Source organism: Trachurus trachurus (assembly GCF_905171665.1).
Source record: "Trachurus trachurus genome assembly, chromosome: 6".
In the NCBI taxonomy this organism is placed as follows: domain Eukaryota; kingdom Metazoa; phylum Chordata; class Actinopteri; order Carangiformes; family Carangidae; genus Trachurus; species Trachurus trachurus.
The window spans coordinates 34,848,938-34,867,407 of record NC_139897.1 but is presented as its reverse complement, the minus strand read 5'-3'; the positions used below and the strand labels follow the sequence as shown (position 1 = coordinate 34,867,407).

The window sequence follows — 18,470 nt, the reverse complement described above, 5'->3', positions numbered from 1 at the left end:
CTGGAAGTTTTTATCATAACTCGGCTTCTGCAAACGGAGTTCTGCATGCAGATGCAGCGCAGCTGCTCTGCTCTCACCCGCGCTGCTGCTCCAGCTGCTCGAGCTGCTCGGAGCTGAACCAGGAAGCTCTCAGCCGACAGTCCGCCCGGTCTTCATCTGGAGCAACACCGTGTCCTCCCCAAAGTCCCCCCGCGGTAAAATCTGATGGTTTCTGGGCCAAAGCAGACCGGCATCACCGACCCGAACCACAGAAGGACCGCGACCACCGGCGGGACCGGTGTTCCCGAGCCGCGGTGGCCGACTGACCCTCACGCTCCGCGGGGAGAGGCTGTGACACGGCACGGTGCGTCTGTGTTATTGTTGTTTAGTGGCGCCCCCCCCGCCCCCGATGGTGGTTTTGTGAATAGAACAACAATTGTTGTATATATTTATCTTATACGAGCCCTTTGATCCAGAAATGCGAGTGTCAGAAGAGCGACAGACACAAACAGAGCACCTTTCATAAAAGACGCTCTATCTCCTTTTCTAGAAAAAAAGGAGGGATTTTGGTGAAACCCAGCCATGTTTAGCTTGACTTTTCTCAGGAACGGAGGCACGTAGAAACAAACGGTTTGTGGTCATTTGAAGCATAAAGTTAAACCTTTCAATTGAGCTACAGTATGTGTTGGTGGCAATAATATAGAATACACTGTGGCTCTACATAAAAAGTCAAAAATGGTCTAAATTGCCGGTACACTTGACTAAAACTTTGGAAAGGAGCGCGGCACTCAATGAGTTAACATGTAAACTCGTCGCTCGTTCTAAAAACAAAAGGTCCGGTGTGAACGCAGCTTAATGATTCTGAACGAAGGAAACGCAGCGTTAGTGACGTGTGTTTACAGCGCTGTCGTCATGGAGGAGTTTTATTCAGACTGTTGGATCAACAGAACCGAACCGACCCAGAACTGGTTTTAACCCTCTATGGTACCATGTTGCCCTCAGGCAGCAACGTACCACTTTTTGGCCTGTCACATCTCCACAATTCATCCCATTTAATGCTGTAATACTTTAAAAAAGAGAGGAGACCTTAGAGAACCAATAACAAAGCTTTAATGTATCACATGACTTTCAAGAAGCCACTGAAACCCTTTTTTGCAGACTGTTTCAAAGGAAACAGGTTTGCCATTTTGCTCCACTAAAACGGTCTGAAAACATACAGTAACTTCCTGGCCCTTTTTCATCTGGAAAAATATATATTCACACTAATAGATTAGTAAAGTTTAATTTTTAATAGCTCCATGCAATTTATTTACTTATTAAATAATGAAAACTTGTTAAAATGCACCTGTTGCCCCAAAGCAACAACGTACCATTATAGAAAATTGCAGTGTTGCCTTGAGGCGACAGTGGACCATTATGGAATCAATATTACATTGTGAGACTATGGTAGTGTGTGTTTAGGTGTAAATATAATGTTCAAAAACATATAATTCATCATCATTTTGTTTTTTATCCTTAATAAATTAGATTTTGGATGCAGTAAAGTAAACATCAGGCTATTATGATGATGATGAGGAAGATGAGAGTAAAATGTCTATATTGAGACATAAAAACACTCCAAACATTTTTTTCCCCCACTGGCATCATAATGCAGCGTACCATAGAGGGTTAATGTTCATCCTGCTCTCTGTCTGTCTGTCTGTCTGTCTGTTTGGTTTTCCAGGAGGAGCGCCCGGTGTTCGACATCCACGACTACGGCGACCGGATCGTCGGAGCACTGAGCGGCGTCGGGCAGCGCCGCTCCTTCTCCTCCATCGTTCACGGGCTGGACAACTTTGAAGCCTGCAAGTATCTGCTGGCCTTGCTGCAGCTGGTAAATCCCACGCTCCCTGAACTACACACACACACACACACACACACACACACACACACACACAGGCTGACCGCTCAGTTTAGTCTCGCTAATTTGCATATATATCAGAACAGAAACCTGAACAATGGATAAAGCTGCTTTGGTTTATTGTGTTGACATATTAGAGTCTTTAGTTTTTCCAGAGGAGGATTGTGGATATCTCTTTTTATCACTCTGTAAATGAGAAAATACTGTCACCAGCCCTTTAAAACATCTAATGTCTCCATGTTTTTAGTAATAAAATGTTGTATAAATGAGGCTGTGAATGATATATCAACAATCCCCTCTGTAAAAACCTTCAGAATATAGAAAGGGATCAAAGTGGAAGGTTTGGTGTCTGGAAGTGCTGCTGAAGTGGAGATTTCTAGAGAGGAGTCTGAGTCTGAAAAACTCTTTCTGAGGAAACGGCCTTTAAAGACTTGGACTGTAAAACTACAGATTGTTGTTGTCAATCCTACTTTTATGATTTGTTGCTATGATACAAAGGAAATGACATCATTGTTCAGGAGAGAGAGAGAGCTTTACAACGACACCTGACATGACACGGCTCAGACTAACTCCTGGTGAGTTTAGGAGAAATCTACAGACTAAAATAAAGTAAAATAAAAACCTTGAAGGGATAGTTCACCCAAAATTGAAATTTCTCCTCATTATCTCCTCCCCCTCGTGTGGACTAAGGGCTGGGAGAAGTTTCAGAGTCCTCCGTGGCTTCTCTGAGTTACAGGGGGTCTCGGCGTAGCAGTGCATGTCCATATGACGGTTGCAAATGGATACCAACTGTCTTCGTAACAAAAAGACACACCAAAAAACATCCAAATACCTCCATGCTGCTCGTATGTAATGTCCCTCTTGTATTGAAGCCCCGAAATGCGAAATTGTTCCGAAAAAAATTTAATAAGTCTATATTTCAAGCTTGTTTTGTAGCGGAAGCTTCTCGAAGCTCCTCTTCCTGGTCCGTCAAATTTGCTACGCCGAGACCCCCTGTAACTCAGAGAAGCCACGGAGGACTCTGAAACTTCTCCCAGCCCTTAGTCCACACGAGGGGGAGTCAGCGATAATGAGTTGAGAAATTTGAATTATGGGTGAACTATCCCTTTAAAGTATGGCGGCTGATTTAGGACATTTGTTCTATCTCAGGTTCATTGACGACATCTGGTGCTGCAGTGAGTTTGACAAGAACACAAACCTCAAAAAAATCTCAAAAAAAAAAAAGTAGAAAAAGACCAAAGTTTGTTGTTGCTGTGAAGTGAAAGTGAAAGTGAAACCTCAGAGTCCTTCAGTCTAGTCTGGTCGGGACTCACTGATCCGACCGGACTGAAGCTCTACATTCATTTAAATCACATCAGCATTGGGTTGAGGAACCAGAACCAGAACCAGAACCAGAACCAGAACCAGAACCAGAACCAGAACCAGAACTCTGCAGGTGTGAAACCTCCAACAGGACCAGAGAGGATTTAACCGTCTGCAGGGAAGATGGCCGCCATAGGTCCGTACACAGGGCCGTTGTATAGGGGAGAAAGGTGATGATAACTCTAGGGGCCCAGCGCCCAGTGGGGCCCATAAAGAACCCCAGTAGTCTAATCTTTGTCTGACTAATTTATTCTGCGTAAGACCCTGACTAATACTTATAGTACACTGTAAAAACTCTACATCTTTACAAGAATATTTGTCTTATTTCTTGTCCAAATGTCTCATTTCTAGTCAAAACTAATCTCTTTCCACTTAAAATAAGACTCATCACCTAAAAATTAACTTGTTTTTAGATCATTTTCACTTAAATTCACAATAAATAGAAAAATCTGCCAGTGAAAGTAAGTTTTTTGTGCTTGTAATAAGGAAGAAAAACTTGCTCCACTATCAGATTTTTTTCTACTTATTCCAAGTGAAAATCTGCTTGAAAGAAGTAAAAAGTGTCTAAAAACAAGCTGCTTTTAATATGATGAGTCTTATTTTAAGTAGAATGAGATTTGTTTTGACTAGAAATGACATTTTGACTAGAAATAAGACAAATATTCTTGCTAAGATACTTGAGTTTTTGCAGTGTAATGCTGCATTAGCATCAAAACAAAGAAGGCTAAATAAAAAACGATAATACATACGTAGTCTAAGAAAAAAAAAAGGAAAAGTTAGGGGGAGGGGCCCACTTTAGTATTCTTTAAGGGGGCCCAGAATTCCTAGCAACGGCCCTGTCCGTACCAGATGTCACAACCAGAAGTTGGCCTCTTTCGTGTAGATTATTCGCCATTCGCCGCTCCATACCGGAATATATTGTTTCACTTTATATATATTTTTTATTTTGCAGTTACATATTTACCGTAACTGCATGATTTATAGTTAACTGACTCCAAGTCTTTTCACGATTCTATTCTATTCTAAGTGATTATGTTCATGTTTCATCGATTTACAATTAATATTTGGAAATATTGTATCTTAGACAACACACCACTAGGGATATCATGATTTTAGATTTTCTTGGTACGATTATTGTCAGAGAAATAATCACGGTTTTACAATTTTCACAATTATTATGCATTAATATTAATTATTTAATCAATTATTTGTCATCTAGACCAAATGTTTACGTTTATTTTAATACTTTTTTTTGCTAATATTTACCTACTAATTCAGTGTTACGTTGATCCTTAAGAACCTAAACTGGTTCTGACATGATCTGTTTTTAAAAGTAACGGTATTGAGAAATGTTTACGATTAATTAATTAATTGTGGCATTTAATACCGATTAATTGTGAAAACAAGTAACGGTGACATCCCTACACACCACACTTTTTAAATTATTAGATGATAATTAAAACACTCTTTATTCCATCTCTTCGTATCTATCATATCGTCTCTGTCGTCTCTTCGATCGACCGTTTGGACGCAGCACCGAATACGTTTTTTTTTTTTAATTATTATTATTTTAAACAAATGCATTTACAAACTAGTCAGGCAAATATTATATCTGTCCAAAATGTAACAAGAGCAGACATCATGTTTCAAAGATAAGTTAAGTTAAGATAAGTGAGTAAAAAACAAAACAAACTCATATCAAATAGAAGGGAAGAGATAAAATAAAATAAAAACATACATTAAATCATCCAGGATTAAACAATTGTTACGCTACATTAGTCAGATCATTTTTGAACATTGAGTAGAGGTCTTTGGCATGTTGACTTAATAAATTTTAGGGACTTAATATGGAGATGGAATTCATTTAAAAAGTATGTGAAGATGGGTGGAGTTTTTAGATATTTGGCTTTGTGAATAAAGAATTTGGCTAAAGGATTAGTAAGACATTTATCGTTAAATCCAATTGTAGCACCGAATAAGTAACAAGACACATGAAAAAGACCGACTTCCTGTTGCGACTTCCTGTTTGGATTGGACCAATGGCAGCACAGCGCCCGTGTCCCTGCAGACGGGTTCCTCTCCAGTCTTTTATCTGGAGGTTTTTCATCAACAATCTGTCGTCAGTTTGACTCTGAGACGCGTCCACGCGGTTAAAACCAGGACAAACCGTCCCGTTAGCGCCTTGTTAGCGCTTCGTTAGCTCGCCAACTCACCACGACTCTCAATGTAGCGAAGCAGATGATGTCGGTGATGACGAACGGCTACCGGCGTTAGCTTAGCTTAATTAGCTTCTACCACATGCATCGACCACTGCAGCGCTGCACTGACACGCTACGGTCAGCTAGCCAACAAGCTAGCCAACAAGCTATAGCCAACAAGCTACCAAAACAAAACACAGACTCTGATGCGTTCATGGCGACGCGGTCACATCAAAACAGAGTAAGGTCTGGCTGCAGCCTGCAGGACACGGCCAGAGGGCCAGGCGGCCAGGTGCTGTCACGTGACAATGTAAAGATGGCGGACACGGTAGATTTAGGTGATTTAGATGATAGAGAGAGTAAGTAATGAATGAATATTACTATTGAATATTTATTGAATGAACAATTATTTGAACTTTAGTAAACGCTCCGGTACATTTTGACGACGTAACTTGCCATCGTAATTCTTCGGGGGGGGGGGGGGGGGGTTTCGTAGGATAGGTCCGGGAAAGTCCCGCCTTTCCCCCCCTCTGATTGGCTAGTAAACTAAAATACGAACAAACTGACAGTTTAAAGCAGAAGTGAGTGATATATTTGTGTTAATATAAGTCTTAAATAGTTATATCTTCCGACAGCAATCACTTACATAGAGTGTTTGGTCTGAAACACGGGTCTCTCAGTCCCTCTGCTCTGCTCTGAGCCGAAGAGAAAACATTTATCGTATCCTACAGTTTTTATCCAATGAGGAGAGAGAACGGCATGCAGGGCTGTGTGTGCAGCCAAGGAACGCCGTGAATGTGGTGACGTAGCGACGAGTGACTGTTATGGTGCGTTCAAGGAAACTCGTATTTTTCCGACCGTGAAGTGGTACCAGTTCGATCTGGTACGAGTTCACGGGTCAGAAGTTACGAGTGGCCGTTATAGTGACTTTCACCGGTAAAACAGGTCGGAGAAACACGAGTGGGTTGCCTGGAACGCTACAAAGTCGTAAGTTGTGACTTGAAGCTGTAATTTACGATTTCAAAAGCCTGCCTGGAACGCAGCATTAGCGAAAACGACCGGATCACTCACTTCTGCTTTAAGCGTATATTGATGCCATGGCGAAGCGGTTTGCATTTCCGCCTGTGGTGTGGTGAATCCAAGTTCCATCCCCGCTGGTTTCATATTCCGAAACAATTTAGTTTTTAAATTTATATTCCAAGTTTCCTACTGGACTCTCTCTACTTATCTGGCCTGTTTACACTCTACCTGGTCTTTTTACTAAACTTAACCAACTCCTTTCTTCATTGTCTAAACCCAACCAATGGCACAATTACACTTCTCAATCAAACTCAAAATGTAAACTTGGAATATAAATTTAAAAACTACATTTTTCGGAATGTGAAACCAGCGGGGATCGATCTCGGATTCACCACACCGCAGGCGCTTCGCCACGGCGTCAGATGGTTTCAGAACCAAAACTTTGAGTTTGTGGGCGTGGCAAGTGGAGGGATAAGGTCACGTGACAGCACCTGGCTGTCTGGCCGTGTCCTACAGGCTGCAGCGAGACATTATAGTCAAAACACGGCACAGAAAGAAACTAGAGTTCAAATCTGAAGTAGAAAACTGGCGAGCTGAGAACCTCCAAGATGGCCGCCAGCCGGGACAAGAAGAAGAAGAAGAAGCCCTTTGTACAAACTGAACACATTCTGTTTCTGTGAGTTGAATAAAGTTTTTTTTATCGTTCAGAGTTTCTAGACGAAGGTGTTGGGCGGGTTGGCGCTGGTCAGCCACGCCACCTTCTTCTCCTTGGCGTCGCGGTCGAACGCCTCGTAGACCGCGTCCTTGGCGACCGTCTTGGCGGCGTGCACCGCGGGGACGTCCACCACGCCCACGTAGTTCCTCTTGGCGATGCGCGAGCTCGCCGTGATGGTGTAGGCGTTGCTGCGGTAACACTTCATGGACGACATGCAGAAGGTCTCCCGCATGCCGCGCCGGAAGTTGGCGTTGTAGACGGAGTAGAGCGTCGGCTTGGACGCCGCCGAGCTGAAGGACACGAAGGCCACGGCGGCGAAGAAGAGCAGCGAGCGCCGCCCGTCCCCGCCCGCCTCGCCCTCGCCGCCGGGCCGCCACAGCTGCGCCGCGAAGAACGGCGTCCACGTGAGGAAGAAGACCGAGTTCAGCATGAGGAACATCTTGATGGTCTTGACTTTAGTCCGCGGGACGATGTTCGTGGTGCGCCGCACCGTGTGGCCGTCGGCGCCGATCCTCCAGATGGTGGCGCACGACGCCGCCGGCACCGCGAAGCCCAGCAGGAAGTGCACGGCGGCGAAGGCCACGGCGCCCCAGCTGCCGTCCGGGAGGAAGAAGTCACAGCGGTCCCCGCCGGCGGACCCGTAGAGGAAGAGGCACGGCGAGACGAAGGCGGCGGCGGACAGCCAGGACGCCAGGATCATCTTCTTGGCCTTCTCCCGCGACACCTTGAAGCTGAGCGGATGCATGATGGTGTAGAAGCGGTCGACGGCGATGGACAGCAGCACGCACACCTGCACGCCGGGACACAGGTGCTGCAGGAAGCGCACGGCTCTGCAGGCGGCGGCGCCCAGCGGCCAGCCGCCCCACGCCACCTGCAGCAGCACGAAGGGAGCGCCGCCCTCGCTCAGCAGCAGGTCGGCGCACGCCATCGACACCTGCAACCGAAACGTTCATGTTTATTTACAAAACAAGGAAAAACACGCACTCTCCAAAAAAACGTTCAGGCTGTCTCCACCTAAAGTCGCTAATTAGCTTAGCTCAAACACTGGAAGTGTATAGGTAGTGTTAGCCTGCCTCCTAATTAGCTTAGCTCAAATGCTGGAAGTGTATGGGTAGTGTTAGCCTGCCTCCACCTAAAGTCGCTAATTAGCTTAGCCCAAACACTGGAAGTGTATAGGTAGTGTTAGCCTGCCTCCACCTAAAGTCGCTAATTAGCTTAGCTCAAACACTGGAAGTGTATGGGTAGTGTTAGCCTGCCTCCACCTAAAGTCGCTAATTAGCTTAGCTCAAACACTGGAAGTGTATGGGTAGTGTTAGCCTGCCTCCACCTAAAGTCGCTAATTAGCTTAGCTCAAACACTGGAAGTGTATAGGTAGTGTTAGCCTGCCTCCACCTAAAGTCATCACAGAAACTCTTCAGCAACTCTAAACGGAAACCGGCGGGCCGATCTTCGTCTCAGAGCTGACAAAACTCTCCGGTAAGGCATCTTGAGCGGTCAAATGCCGCTAACGGGACGAGATCGGTCAAAACGGAGGGTTCAAGCAAAGACGCTTTATTTTGGTTCAAGCTAGCTACATCGAGGGTAGGTTAGCTTCCTATTTCAAAGTAAAAGCACAAATTATATTGTCATGGTTTTCTGTATTTAAAGGGCAACGGGTGTTTTATTTTGTGAAAGTAACCGGAAGTGCGTTGGTCACAACGGCTAGCTTGAGTAGCGCCGAATTCGTCCCAACAAAATTGTAAACAGCTGGTATTTAGACAAATTAACGACACACTGCTGATCTAAACGGCTACTTTCTCACCTAAACATGTTTGAAATGTGGATAAAGTGATATATTTACAGAGTTTAGAGCTAAAATGAAATCAGCTTCTGACTGCTGATTTCAGCTCAGGTAGGAGGCAGGCTAACACTACCCATACACTTCCAGTGTTTGAGCTAAGCTAATTAGCGACTTTAGGTGCAGGCAGGCTAACACTATCCATACACTTCCAGTGTTTGAGCTAAGCTAATTAGCGACTTTAGGTGCAGGCAGGCTAACACTATCCATACACTTCCAGTGTTTGAGCTAAGCTAATTAGCAACTTTATGTGGGAGGCAGGCTAACACTACCTATACACTTCCAGCGTTTGAGCTAAGCTAATTAGCACTTCAGGTGGAGGCAGGCTAACACTACCTATAAACTTCCAGCGTTTGAGCTAAGCTAATTAGCACTTCAGGTGGAGGCAGGCTAACACTACCTATACACTTCCAGTGTTTGAGCTAAGCTAATTACGGCGGTACGGCTCTAGCTCCCTTGTTACTGCACGCACAGTCGAAAGGATGGTGTCTATCTGCTGGTCATGGACTCGGGAGTGAGGCAAGACACGAAAGAAAAAAAAAATGTTGTACCACAACTCACCACGAAGTAGTTGGTGGTGGACTGCGTGCGGCGGCTGCGGTGGATGACCAGACAGACCAGTGCATTGCCGAGGATGGAGACCAGCCACAGCAGCGCGAACACCAATCCCAGCGCGGCGACATCGCCCGCGGTCAGCTCATAGGAGGAGCCGGCGGCGGCGGTGGCGTTGGGCGCGGTGGGGGGTGTGGCGGTGGGGGGCGGGGCCAGCTCAGTGGAGTTTTCCCTCTGGGAGAAGTTGAAGGTCATGTGATAGGAGAAGCACGGGGAGAGGAGGGAGGGCTCGACTCCAACGGGGTTCGATGACTGGGTGTAAACCATCGCTACGCTGCGGCGCCGGGGGGGACGAGCTGGGGAGGAGACACAACGTCGTTACTGCTACTGAAAAACTCTCCGTTACTTGACTCAAAACGTCTCATCACCAGTGGTGGAGAGTAACGGAGTAAATTTACTTGAGTACTGTACTTCAGTACATATCCAGAGGATTTGTACTTTACTTGAGTATTAGATTTCTTTGGTACTTATTACTCTTACTTGAATACATTTCCAAGACAAATATTAGTACTTTTACTGGAGTTAATTAGTAGGAAGGCTGAAAAGTACTGGTTACTTTCAGGTCTTTTTCTAAACTCCTATTGGACACAAGCTGTGTTTGTCCGAGAAGGAAACCCTAACCCCTAAAAGCAGCACATCAGTGCAGCTGCTTTCAAAGAGTTCATTCTCACTAACAAGAGTTAAAAGCTCCTTACATTCATTTACAAACTATTAGAGTCATTCACTGATGTGGAGAATAAGACATTTACTCTGACTCTGACTTTTACTTAAGGTCATAGACGGATTACCGCATGGGCAAAGTGGGCGTGTGCCCAGGGCCCCAGACCCAATAGGGGCCCTTGGCCTTCAGAGTTTTTTTTTTTTTTTTTTTGTACAATTTAAAAAAAAAATATTGGAATGAATGTGGTTTTGAAAATGTACTATGATTATAAAATCAATTGAATGCTTTAGAAATGATAAATCAGTAATGTGTGATGACACAATGACGTACGTACGCTGAGGTCAAATGTACAGTGCGTTTTTGGAATGGTGTGTGTGTGTGTGTGTGTGTGTGTGTGTGTGTGTAGCCTGTGTGTTAATCTCTCTCGCGCTCTGTTAAGATGAATAAATAGAAACCGCTGCAGAGCGCGAGCCTGGCACAGAGGTGCGCGCTCTGGCGCATCTGGCACAATCTGTTAACGGCGCAGAAAGGAAACTGGCTCCACTCCGCGGCTATTTCACGTCCGACGTCGATGGTAAACTCACGTTTTTATTGATATTGTAGCGTCCGATCCGACGTAACTACAACAACATAACACAAATTTATCTGACAGCTCTCACTTCTTCATCTGCTCCTCCTCACTCACTCACCTACACACAGACACAGACACACACACAGGACTCTGTCTTCCTCACACTCACCCCGGCCCCTCATCCAACCTGCCCGTACCGTACCTACACATTGACAGTCAGTCAGAAATCACAGAACTTAAACATCATAACAAGAACGTTACTGCGGGGTCGCTACAATATTTACAGTTTTTCAGTTGTGCAATAGGCTCTTATTAATAATCCAATCCATTGCTACGTGGCATGATGCGCACCAGTGTTTGTAGAGCCCGGTTCAGGGGCACAACCCCCCCACCCCCCGTGCGCACCACGGGCAAAAACATATATAGCTATTGTCCTGTACATGGCAGGTGCCAAACAAAAAAGACCTAAAATGACAGTGATTTTGTTTTGTTGTGTGTTGCCCGGTGTTGTTATGTGCGTAATGGGAAGAGCGCCTTTGAGCGCACACTGTTTGCTTGTGTAGGCACTAGGCAGGGGCCCGTGGCGAGTTTGTGTCCAGGGCCCGTGGTCATGATAATCCGTCTATGCTTAAGGTAAATTTAAAAGCATGTACTTTTGGATACACCTTTAAAAGCAAGTATGTTTTACTCTTACTGGAGTAACATGTCGACTGAGCTACTTTTACTTGTAACGGAGTACATTTTGACCAGTAGTATTTGTACTGAATACTCCGGAGTAGTTTCTGACATTCACGTGAACGTGAGAGCGTCACACCAGGTAAATTCACTCCAGGACTGTTGAGGCTGTAAAAATGTCCTAAATGAGGTCGTTTCCAGTAAACTCTGGACTATCTCCCTTCAGGACACTTGGATTGCAGTGGACGAGCAGTGTGGAGGAATATTAAAGGGTTGTTGTGTAGTTTTATGGAGGTTTTTGTGTCGGGCCCTATTACTCTCATATAAAGTTTTGTTTGGACTAGGAACCGGCCTCCCGGGTCTCCAGATGACCTTTGAGGAATAAAAAAACTACTCTGGAGTATTCATCATCATCATGAGGGGGAGGCAGTGATGACTGATGAATTTCATTTTTTGGTGAACTATTACTTTAAGTCTCAGATGATTATTATCATTCCACCTTAAAGGTCCATTGTGTAGGAATTCCTCCCATCTAGCGTTGTGGTTGTACATCTCAAGCAACTCAGTCGTATTTTTCATGCTGCATTCACGTGAAATTGGGCAGACGGCAGACGGACGACAGCCGCTGCACGGAACGGCATAAACAAGCCTCTATGTAAACAAGTGGCAAACTACTACGGAGTATTCATCAGCATGAGGGGGAGTCACTGATGACTGAATTTCATTTTTTGGTGAACTATTCCTTTAAAACATCTCTAATGAATAAAGTCTCAGCTGGACAGACATGGACTCGTCTTCACACCAACACCGTGACATGACGTCACGGTTCCCAGGCTGCTCGGGGTTAATTTCATTAACGAGTCACATGGTTCGGTCCACTGAGGCTCCGCCCCCTGAGGCCTCGAGGTCGTTAACGCTCAGAGGAACTCCTGAGGGACCGGGTCTGAGTTTCCTCTGAGCAGCGACTTCATATCATATCATATATAACGACTTCGATCACCGATCAATAACACATCCTTTATTATCATTAATTTTATCGCTAGAGTCTGTATTTTTATTCTATTTTATTCTATTGGAGCTGCTTTGACTCATTGATTTCCTACAAAGGGTTAATAAAGTTGTATTCTATTCTATAATCAGATTTAAAGGGACAACGAGGAGTTCTGGAAAAGTGAAGTGTTTCCACACTACATTTATGAGCCTCCGCACCGTGAAATTCTTTGACCGGCGCAAGACAGACTCATGTTTTCATTCATCAAGAATTAAAGTCAGAGGTTGGAAGACGATCACATACCGTCGTAGTTCCCACCATAAACGGAGATTCATACGGCGGCGTTATTCTCATGACTCGCCACGAAACCGAAAGTAAAGAAACGCTGGTCGGCTCGCCCAGCATTTCCACCACCACTAATAATAACAAAATAACCATAGAGACAAAACCATAGATTTATCTAAAATGGACCATTAACAAGTGGTAACGGAGATTCATCCACATTAATATCAGACTTTTTTATAACCAAATAAAAACTCCTTGTTGTCCCTTTAATGTTTCAGAGACTCTCAGTGGGCTCAGGTCTGGACTCTGTGGTCACATTGGACCACATGACGGTTCCTCACTCTCCTTCCAGCCTATAATAACCTCTACTGTCTGACCTGTGTGTGTGTTTGTGCTGCAGAACGAGATCCACGGCCTGATAGAGAGATACTCGGTGAACGAGTCTCTGGTGGAGGAGATCGAGAAGCTGAGGGAGGAAAACCGCCGGCTCAAGACCAACTACTGACCTGGGACCAGCCGAGCTCCTTCTGCCAATCACAGCCGAGGGGCGGAGTCTCCCTCCTCCGACCGAAACCCCAGCCGTGCCTCCTGTTGCCGCCGGCGACGCAGCATCGACAGAGTGACGTGTTTGTAGCTGGAGACAGAAAGTTGAACTGATGATGAACGTTTGTTTGAATCTTTGTAATTTAATCCAGATATATAAAGTGTGTAAAGACGATGAGCATGTTCAGTCTGTTTGTATGAAGAATAAAAATATTAAAACAACTCTCAATCCCATAATAATATCTGACTAAGTAAACCATCACAGGTTAAATGATTCTACTCTGACATGTTGTTTCCTGTTCTAATGATAGTTTCACTGAGTCAAGAAGTAAATAAGTTTTTTTCCCCTATGAAACATTTTAAAGAACAAACAGTAAAAACATCAGAGTTTATAAAGTGCAGAGTGATTCAAGCAGCAGCAAAATGGAGGAGAAATAAAAATGAAATACTAACTAACACCTACGTATCAATTAAATTCAGCTTCCACTGTCAAAGTTTTCAATGACGGAAAGAAAATTAAAAATTAAAGTCTTTAGAAATGACTCATCAAAATATTTATATAAATAAATGTCATCAATGTCTTTGTAAACTTTAGGGCGTTGCTCGGCGCCGTGTAAATGACGTCACGGCGGCACTAGTGATACTCAGTTGTAATGGAAACAACCAAACCGAGCCGAGCCGTGCTAGTGGAAATGGAAATGCGAGCACCTAAAAAACTCTATAATTCACAGCAGCGGCGGCTCTCTGCTAGCCTGGCTCTCGCCAGACCCTTGTAGTTCCGCAAAGCTCCACCAGAGGCGCTACGCTCAGCTTCACACAAGGGTCTGGACTCGAGGCCAATGCAAACTTCTTCCCCGGAGCAAAAAATAATGAACCAATCAGGATCGCCGGGCGGGACTTTCTGAGGTGTGACGTAGCGCTGAAGCGACTGTTTGAGTCAAACAACAATGGCGGCTCGCAGTGAGGAGTCGTGCGTTGGCATTGATTCTGCTATTTCAACTGTTTTGTCGAATCTATCGAATATTAATTCTTTGAAAGATGAACAGAGAACGGTTTTGAAGGCATTTATTGGTGGCAAGGATGTTTTCGCTCTTCTTCCGACCGAAGAAGTAGCACGTCATTCAAGATAACGGACAAGTGGTTTATCCAATCACATACAAGATTTTTTTACAAGGCCCCGCCTTCTGAAATGAATCGCCTATGGAGCAGTCCCAGACCCTTGTGTGGAGCTCAGCGTAGCTTTGCGGAACTACAAGGGTCTGGCGAGAGTCAGGCTAGCTCTCTGCAGCCGTTGTTTGCTGTAGTAGTTCACCGTGACAGTGAGACTTTACATATACAGCTAGATGCAGTATTGTATAGTTCGTTGCGGTGGCTGAGTGGCAGTGTCGCCGCCTTGTACGTAGGAGACCTGTGTTCTAATCCCGCTGTGGTCTTTTTTTTCTTTTTCTTTTTCTTTTCCTTTTTCTTTGTTTTAAACTTTATTCACATTTCGGTTTACGTTCAAATTTACTCACCGGAGGAAACACAAGCTTGCACGTGAAACCTGACGTGAGCTTCGTGTTTTGACATCACCTTTCTGTCTCCCTTGCCCCTGACCATAGATGGGCAACTAGGCAACCTTAACCTCAGGCAACTCGTCAACGCGGCCGCCATCTTGGTCCAGTGGAGCCGTGTCTACTTACTGCATCAGTCAACAGAGGCAGACGTCCATCAATCATTAAAATCACCTTAACTCACCGAATATTCAACCGATTTTCAAGCCGTTTGGTTTATTATAAATGTCAGACATATATTTATGATACAACAACAAAAAAACATTGTTTGAATTTTTTTTTCTAATTTTTGTTTTTATGTATTAAAGGGATAGTTCAACATTTTTGAAAATTGGCCCATCGCCATGATCCCCCTAGTAATAGCAGTAGGTTCGTTACCTTTAATTGTTGGTCCAAGCTGCTTTTAGATCGGGGGAGAAGAATACCGAGCGGCGCAGCTACACTACGGAGGCTAATGGAATTTCTTGGTTTTGCTCATCAAACTCAGCAAATACACAACCAAAAAACTCAAAAACGCTGTGGTGGACAAGTTGTGACCTGCACATTCACCACGCTATGAGATAATAGCGGAAAGTTAAGAGAAGTGAAGCAAATACTCGGAACTACTTTCTTCAGTGAACCACTGGTCGGAGGGACACAGTGTGCGCACCTCAGCCAGTGCCGTAGTATACGGACGTATCTGCAGTAAACAGGCGCTTTTGAAATCACTCCGCCGAGCAGCCGTCTAGAGTGTAAAGTCCGACTTTGCCTCTAAAACAACTCCATCTCGCAACTTTCCGCTATTATCTCATAGCGTGGTGAATGTGCAGGTCACAACTTGTCCACCACAGCGTTTTTGAGTTTTTTGGTTGTGTATTTGCTGAGTTTGATGAGCAAAACCAAGAAATTCCATTAGCCTCCGTAGTGTAGCTGCGCCGCTCAGTATTCTTCTCCCCCGATCTAAAAGCAGCTTGGACCAACAATTAAAGGTAACGAACCTACTGCTATTACTAGGGGGATCATGGCGATGGGCCAATTTTCAAAAATGTTGAACTATCCCTTTAAGCATACACTTAGATACTCAGACACACACCCACATGCATAAATACACTGAAATTTGTTCTACAAGGGTCTGACCGGGTCTGACTGCTGGTCAGACGTATATTATTGTCTATGGTCAGAACCCCGGACTTTTAACGCAAAGAAAATTGATTTTGAGCCCACTCTGGATCATAAAATGAATGTAGCCTAATAACTCATCTATCAGACGATGTAGCTAAACTTTGTGCAAAATTCTATTTTTGAGTAAATCCGAGATGAAAGTGTGTATTTTTTTTTCCACATTGGATAATGCAGGCGCACGGATTATACGTCAGCCTGTACACGATTCATCAGCCACTGATATTGGATCCGTCATCCGTCATTCAAACGTCTGAGACACACACACACACGGAGCTAGGCCTCGCCCCAAACATTGAATATCCCACCCGCTAGATAACGACCAATCAAATTCGTTTTCCTTACTCGGGTAAACTCGTGTTGCAGCTCGTGACAACTCGGCACAACAAACAGGACAAATGGCCATTTCTGCTACGTCATTACGTAGCTGACCGGATGCTACGTAGTATGACGACCATCCGGCTACAACATGGCGGCGACGGTCACAAACAACATGGGCCAACAAGTTAGTTTTCTTATTTTTAAACACCTGTAACATGTAGCACTACTACAGATTAGGAAGTTGTTTGTGATTTGGATATGTGTTGACTAGACTCACACTCAAGACTTACGTGTGCATACTAGTCCACTCGAGACTAGTGTAGCCGATGTCGTAGCTGATCCTCTTTTCTCCTCTGCCCCACGTGGGATTCGATCCTACGACCTCCTGCACCGGAAGCAGCGATGCTAGCCTCTTCGCCAGGAGTCAGGCAACAGCTGGGCAGGTTTAGGTCCTTTATAGTCTTCTTGCCAACAATGAGTACCCCAAAGTTAGAGTTAGTTAGAAATATATATTTCTCCCCCTTAAAACTTCCACTTGGTTTTGAGTTCCCTCAACCGTAAATTGCCCTCGTTGAGGGAAAGTGGCTGAAAATCTTTCCCTATGGAAATAGTGTAGTGAACATAGCGAACGTAGCGAACGTGATAACATCTACGTCACATGTTTACAATTATACCGGTGGAGCGTGCTACTATTTTCATTCAGGAAACATGCCAGCGGTTCCAGATGTTGTGTTGCCTGTTGCGTTGGCTGTGTTTGTTTATCTCAGTCTAAACACTTTCTGTAATTAGTCATGGTTATCATAGATTAGCCGGGCTAACGGTTAGCTAGCTGTTTAACTTTAATAACTCAGTGACTCAATAAACGCTCCATGAACAAATATTTTCTCCAGCGGATATCTGAGTTACAGCATGATTGAGCTAACTGGAGTAGTTTTTTTATTTTATTTTATTTTTTAACCTTTATTTAAAGGGACAGTATGTGAGATTTACCCCCATCTAGCGGTGCGGTTGCATGTCGGCACGTATTCTTGCTGTTGCGTTTACGTAAACTCGGGCAGAAGTCAGAAAAACAACACACGCTGCATGTATCAGGATAAACAAGCCTCTATGTAAACAAACGGTCCGCCAGCACGAGGCAAAACAATACAGGCGTGACAATATGTTGTCATGGTGATGTCGTATTGTTTACCCGACCCACGTTTTACCGGCTTTCTCTCGTCGAGTAAAATAACATCCAGTCGGTTTGCCGACGGCGTCACTCACGGCGTCATTCAGGTGTCTGACTGCACCTGAAGGCAACACCAGTGCCTCCGTCCTTCCTCACACTAGCTACACGGTGGTGACAGTTTTAACAGGCGCTGTCTGGAAAACTTTCTCCCCGAGCCGAGAAGCTCCGGCGGCCCGAGTTTGAGGTTACTTACAGCCACGGTGACACTGAACGTAAAACATGGCGATTCAACATGGCAGAGAAGGTTCGGTGAACCCCCCCCTGTATGTTTGTAACGACTTGTAACATCTCATTCTAAGGTACGAGAAAGCGCTCGTTTGTATGCGATATTTGATTTTTGTCAATAAAAAGCCAATAAAGTCCCATACTGTCCCTTTAATCAGGCAAGCAAATTAAGAACAAAATTCTTATTTTCAAGTGCAGCCTGAATGAAGGGGAGGGGGAGGGGAGTGCTAAAAGTGAAAACAAAGTTAATAAATTACACAGAGAAATTCTATATAATACAATACATACAATAAATCAATATAATCAATTTAATACAATACAATACAATGCAATTAATCAATGGGGCATGACAAGAAGCCTGTTAGCAAGTGCAGGAGTCAACTGTGATTTGTAGTAAATTTTGTTTGAAAACAGAGAGAGACGTGAGGACAGAAAGTTTAAGGTGTTTTGTAGGTAGGTAAGGTGTTCCAGTTGAAGGCTGCAGCGAACCGGAAGGCACTGCGTCCGAAGACGGTGCGGACTTTGGGGATGGAGAGGTTGATGAAAGCACTGGACCTTAGATTGTGGGCAGGGTGAGAGAGGTGCAGAAGGGAAGAGAGGTAGAGAGGTGTGATGCCGAGAATGGTTTTGTAAATG

The 18,470-nt window shown here is 44.5% G+C and overlaps 2 protein-coding genes across 2 annotated transcripts in view; one reads left to right on the top strand and one right to left on the bottom strand.

Moving 5' to 3' along the window:
* The window catches only part of LOC310987967 (condensin-2 complex subunit H2-like), a 35,863-nt gene extending 22,359 nt beyond the window's left edge, over nt 1-13,504 (top strand). Inside the window, exons 14-16 of the mRNA XM_083974436.1 lie at nt 982-989; nt 1,703-1,852; nt 13,207-13,504. Coding sequence (XP_083830562.1) covers nt 982-989; nt 1,703-1,852; nt 13,207-13,311 — 263 coding nt within the window. The 3' untranslated portion in view covers nt 13,312-13,504. The remainder of the gene's footprint in view (nt 1-981; nt 990-1,702; nt 1,853-13,206) is intronic.
* Nucleotides 7,173-9,890, bottom strand: LOC310987582 (putative G-protein coupled receptor 19; the record flags this gene model as incomplete). Its single annotated transcript, XM_083973904.1, has 2 exons — nt 7,173-8,108; nt 9,573-9,890. The coding sequence occupies 2 exons, from the start codon at nt 9,888-9,890 to the stop codon at nt 7,173-7,175; spliced, it is 1,254 nt and encodes a 417-aa protein (XP_083830030.1).
* Nucleotides 13,505-18,470: the final 4,966 nt, after the last annotated feature.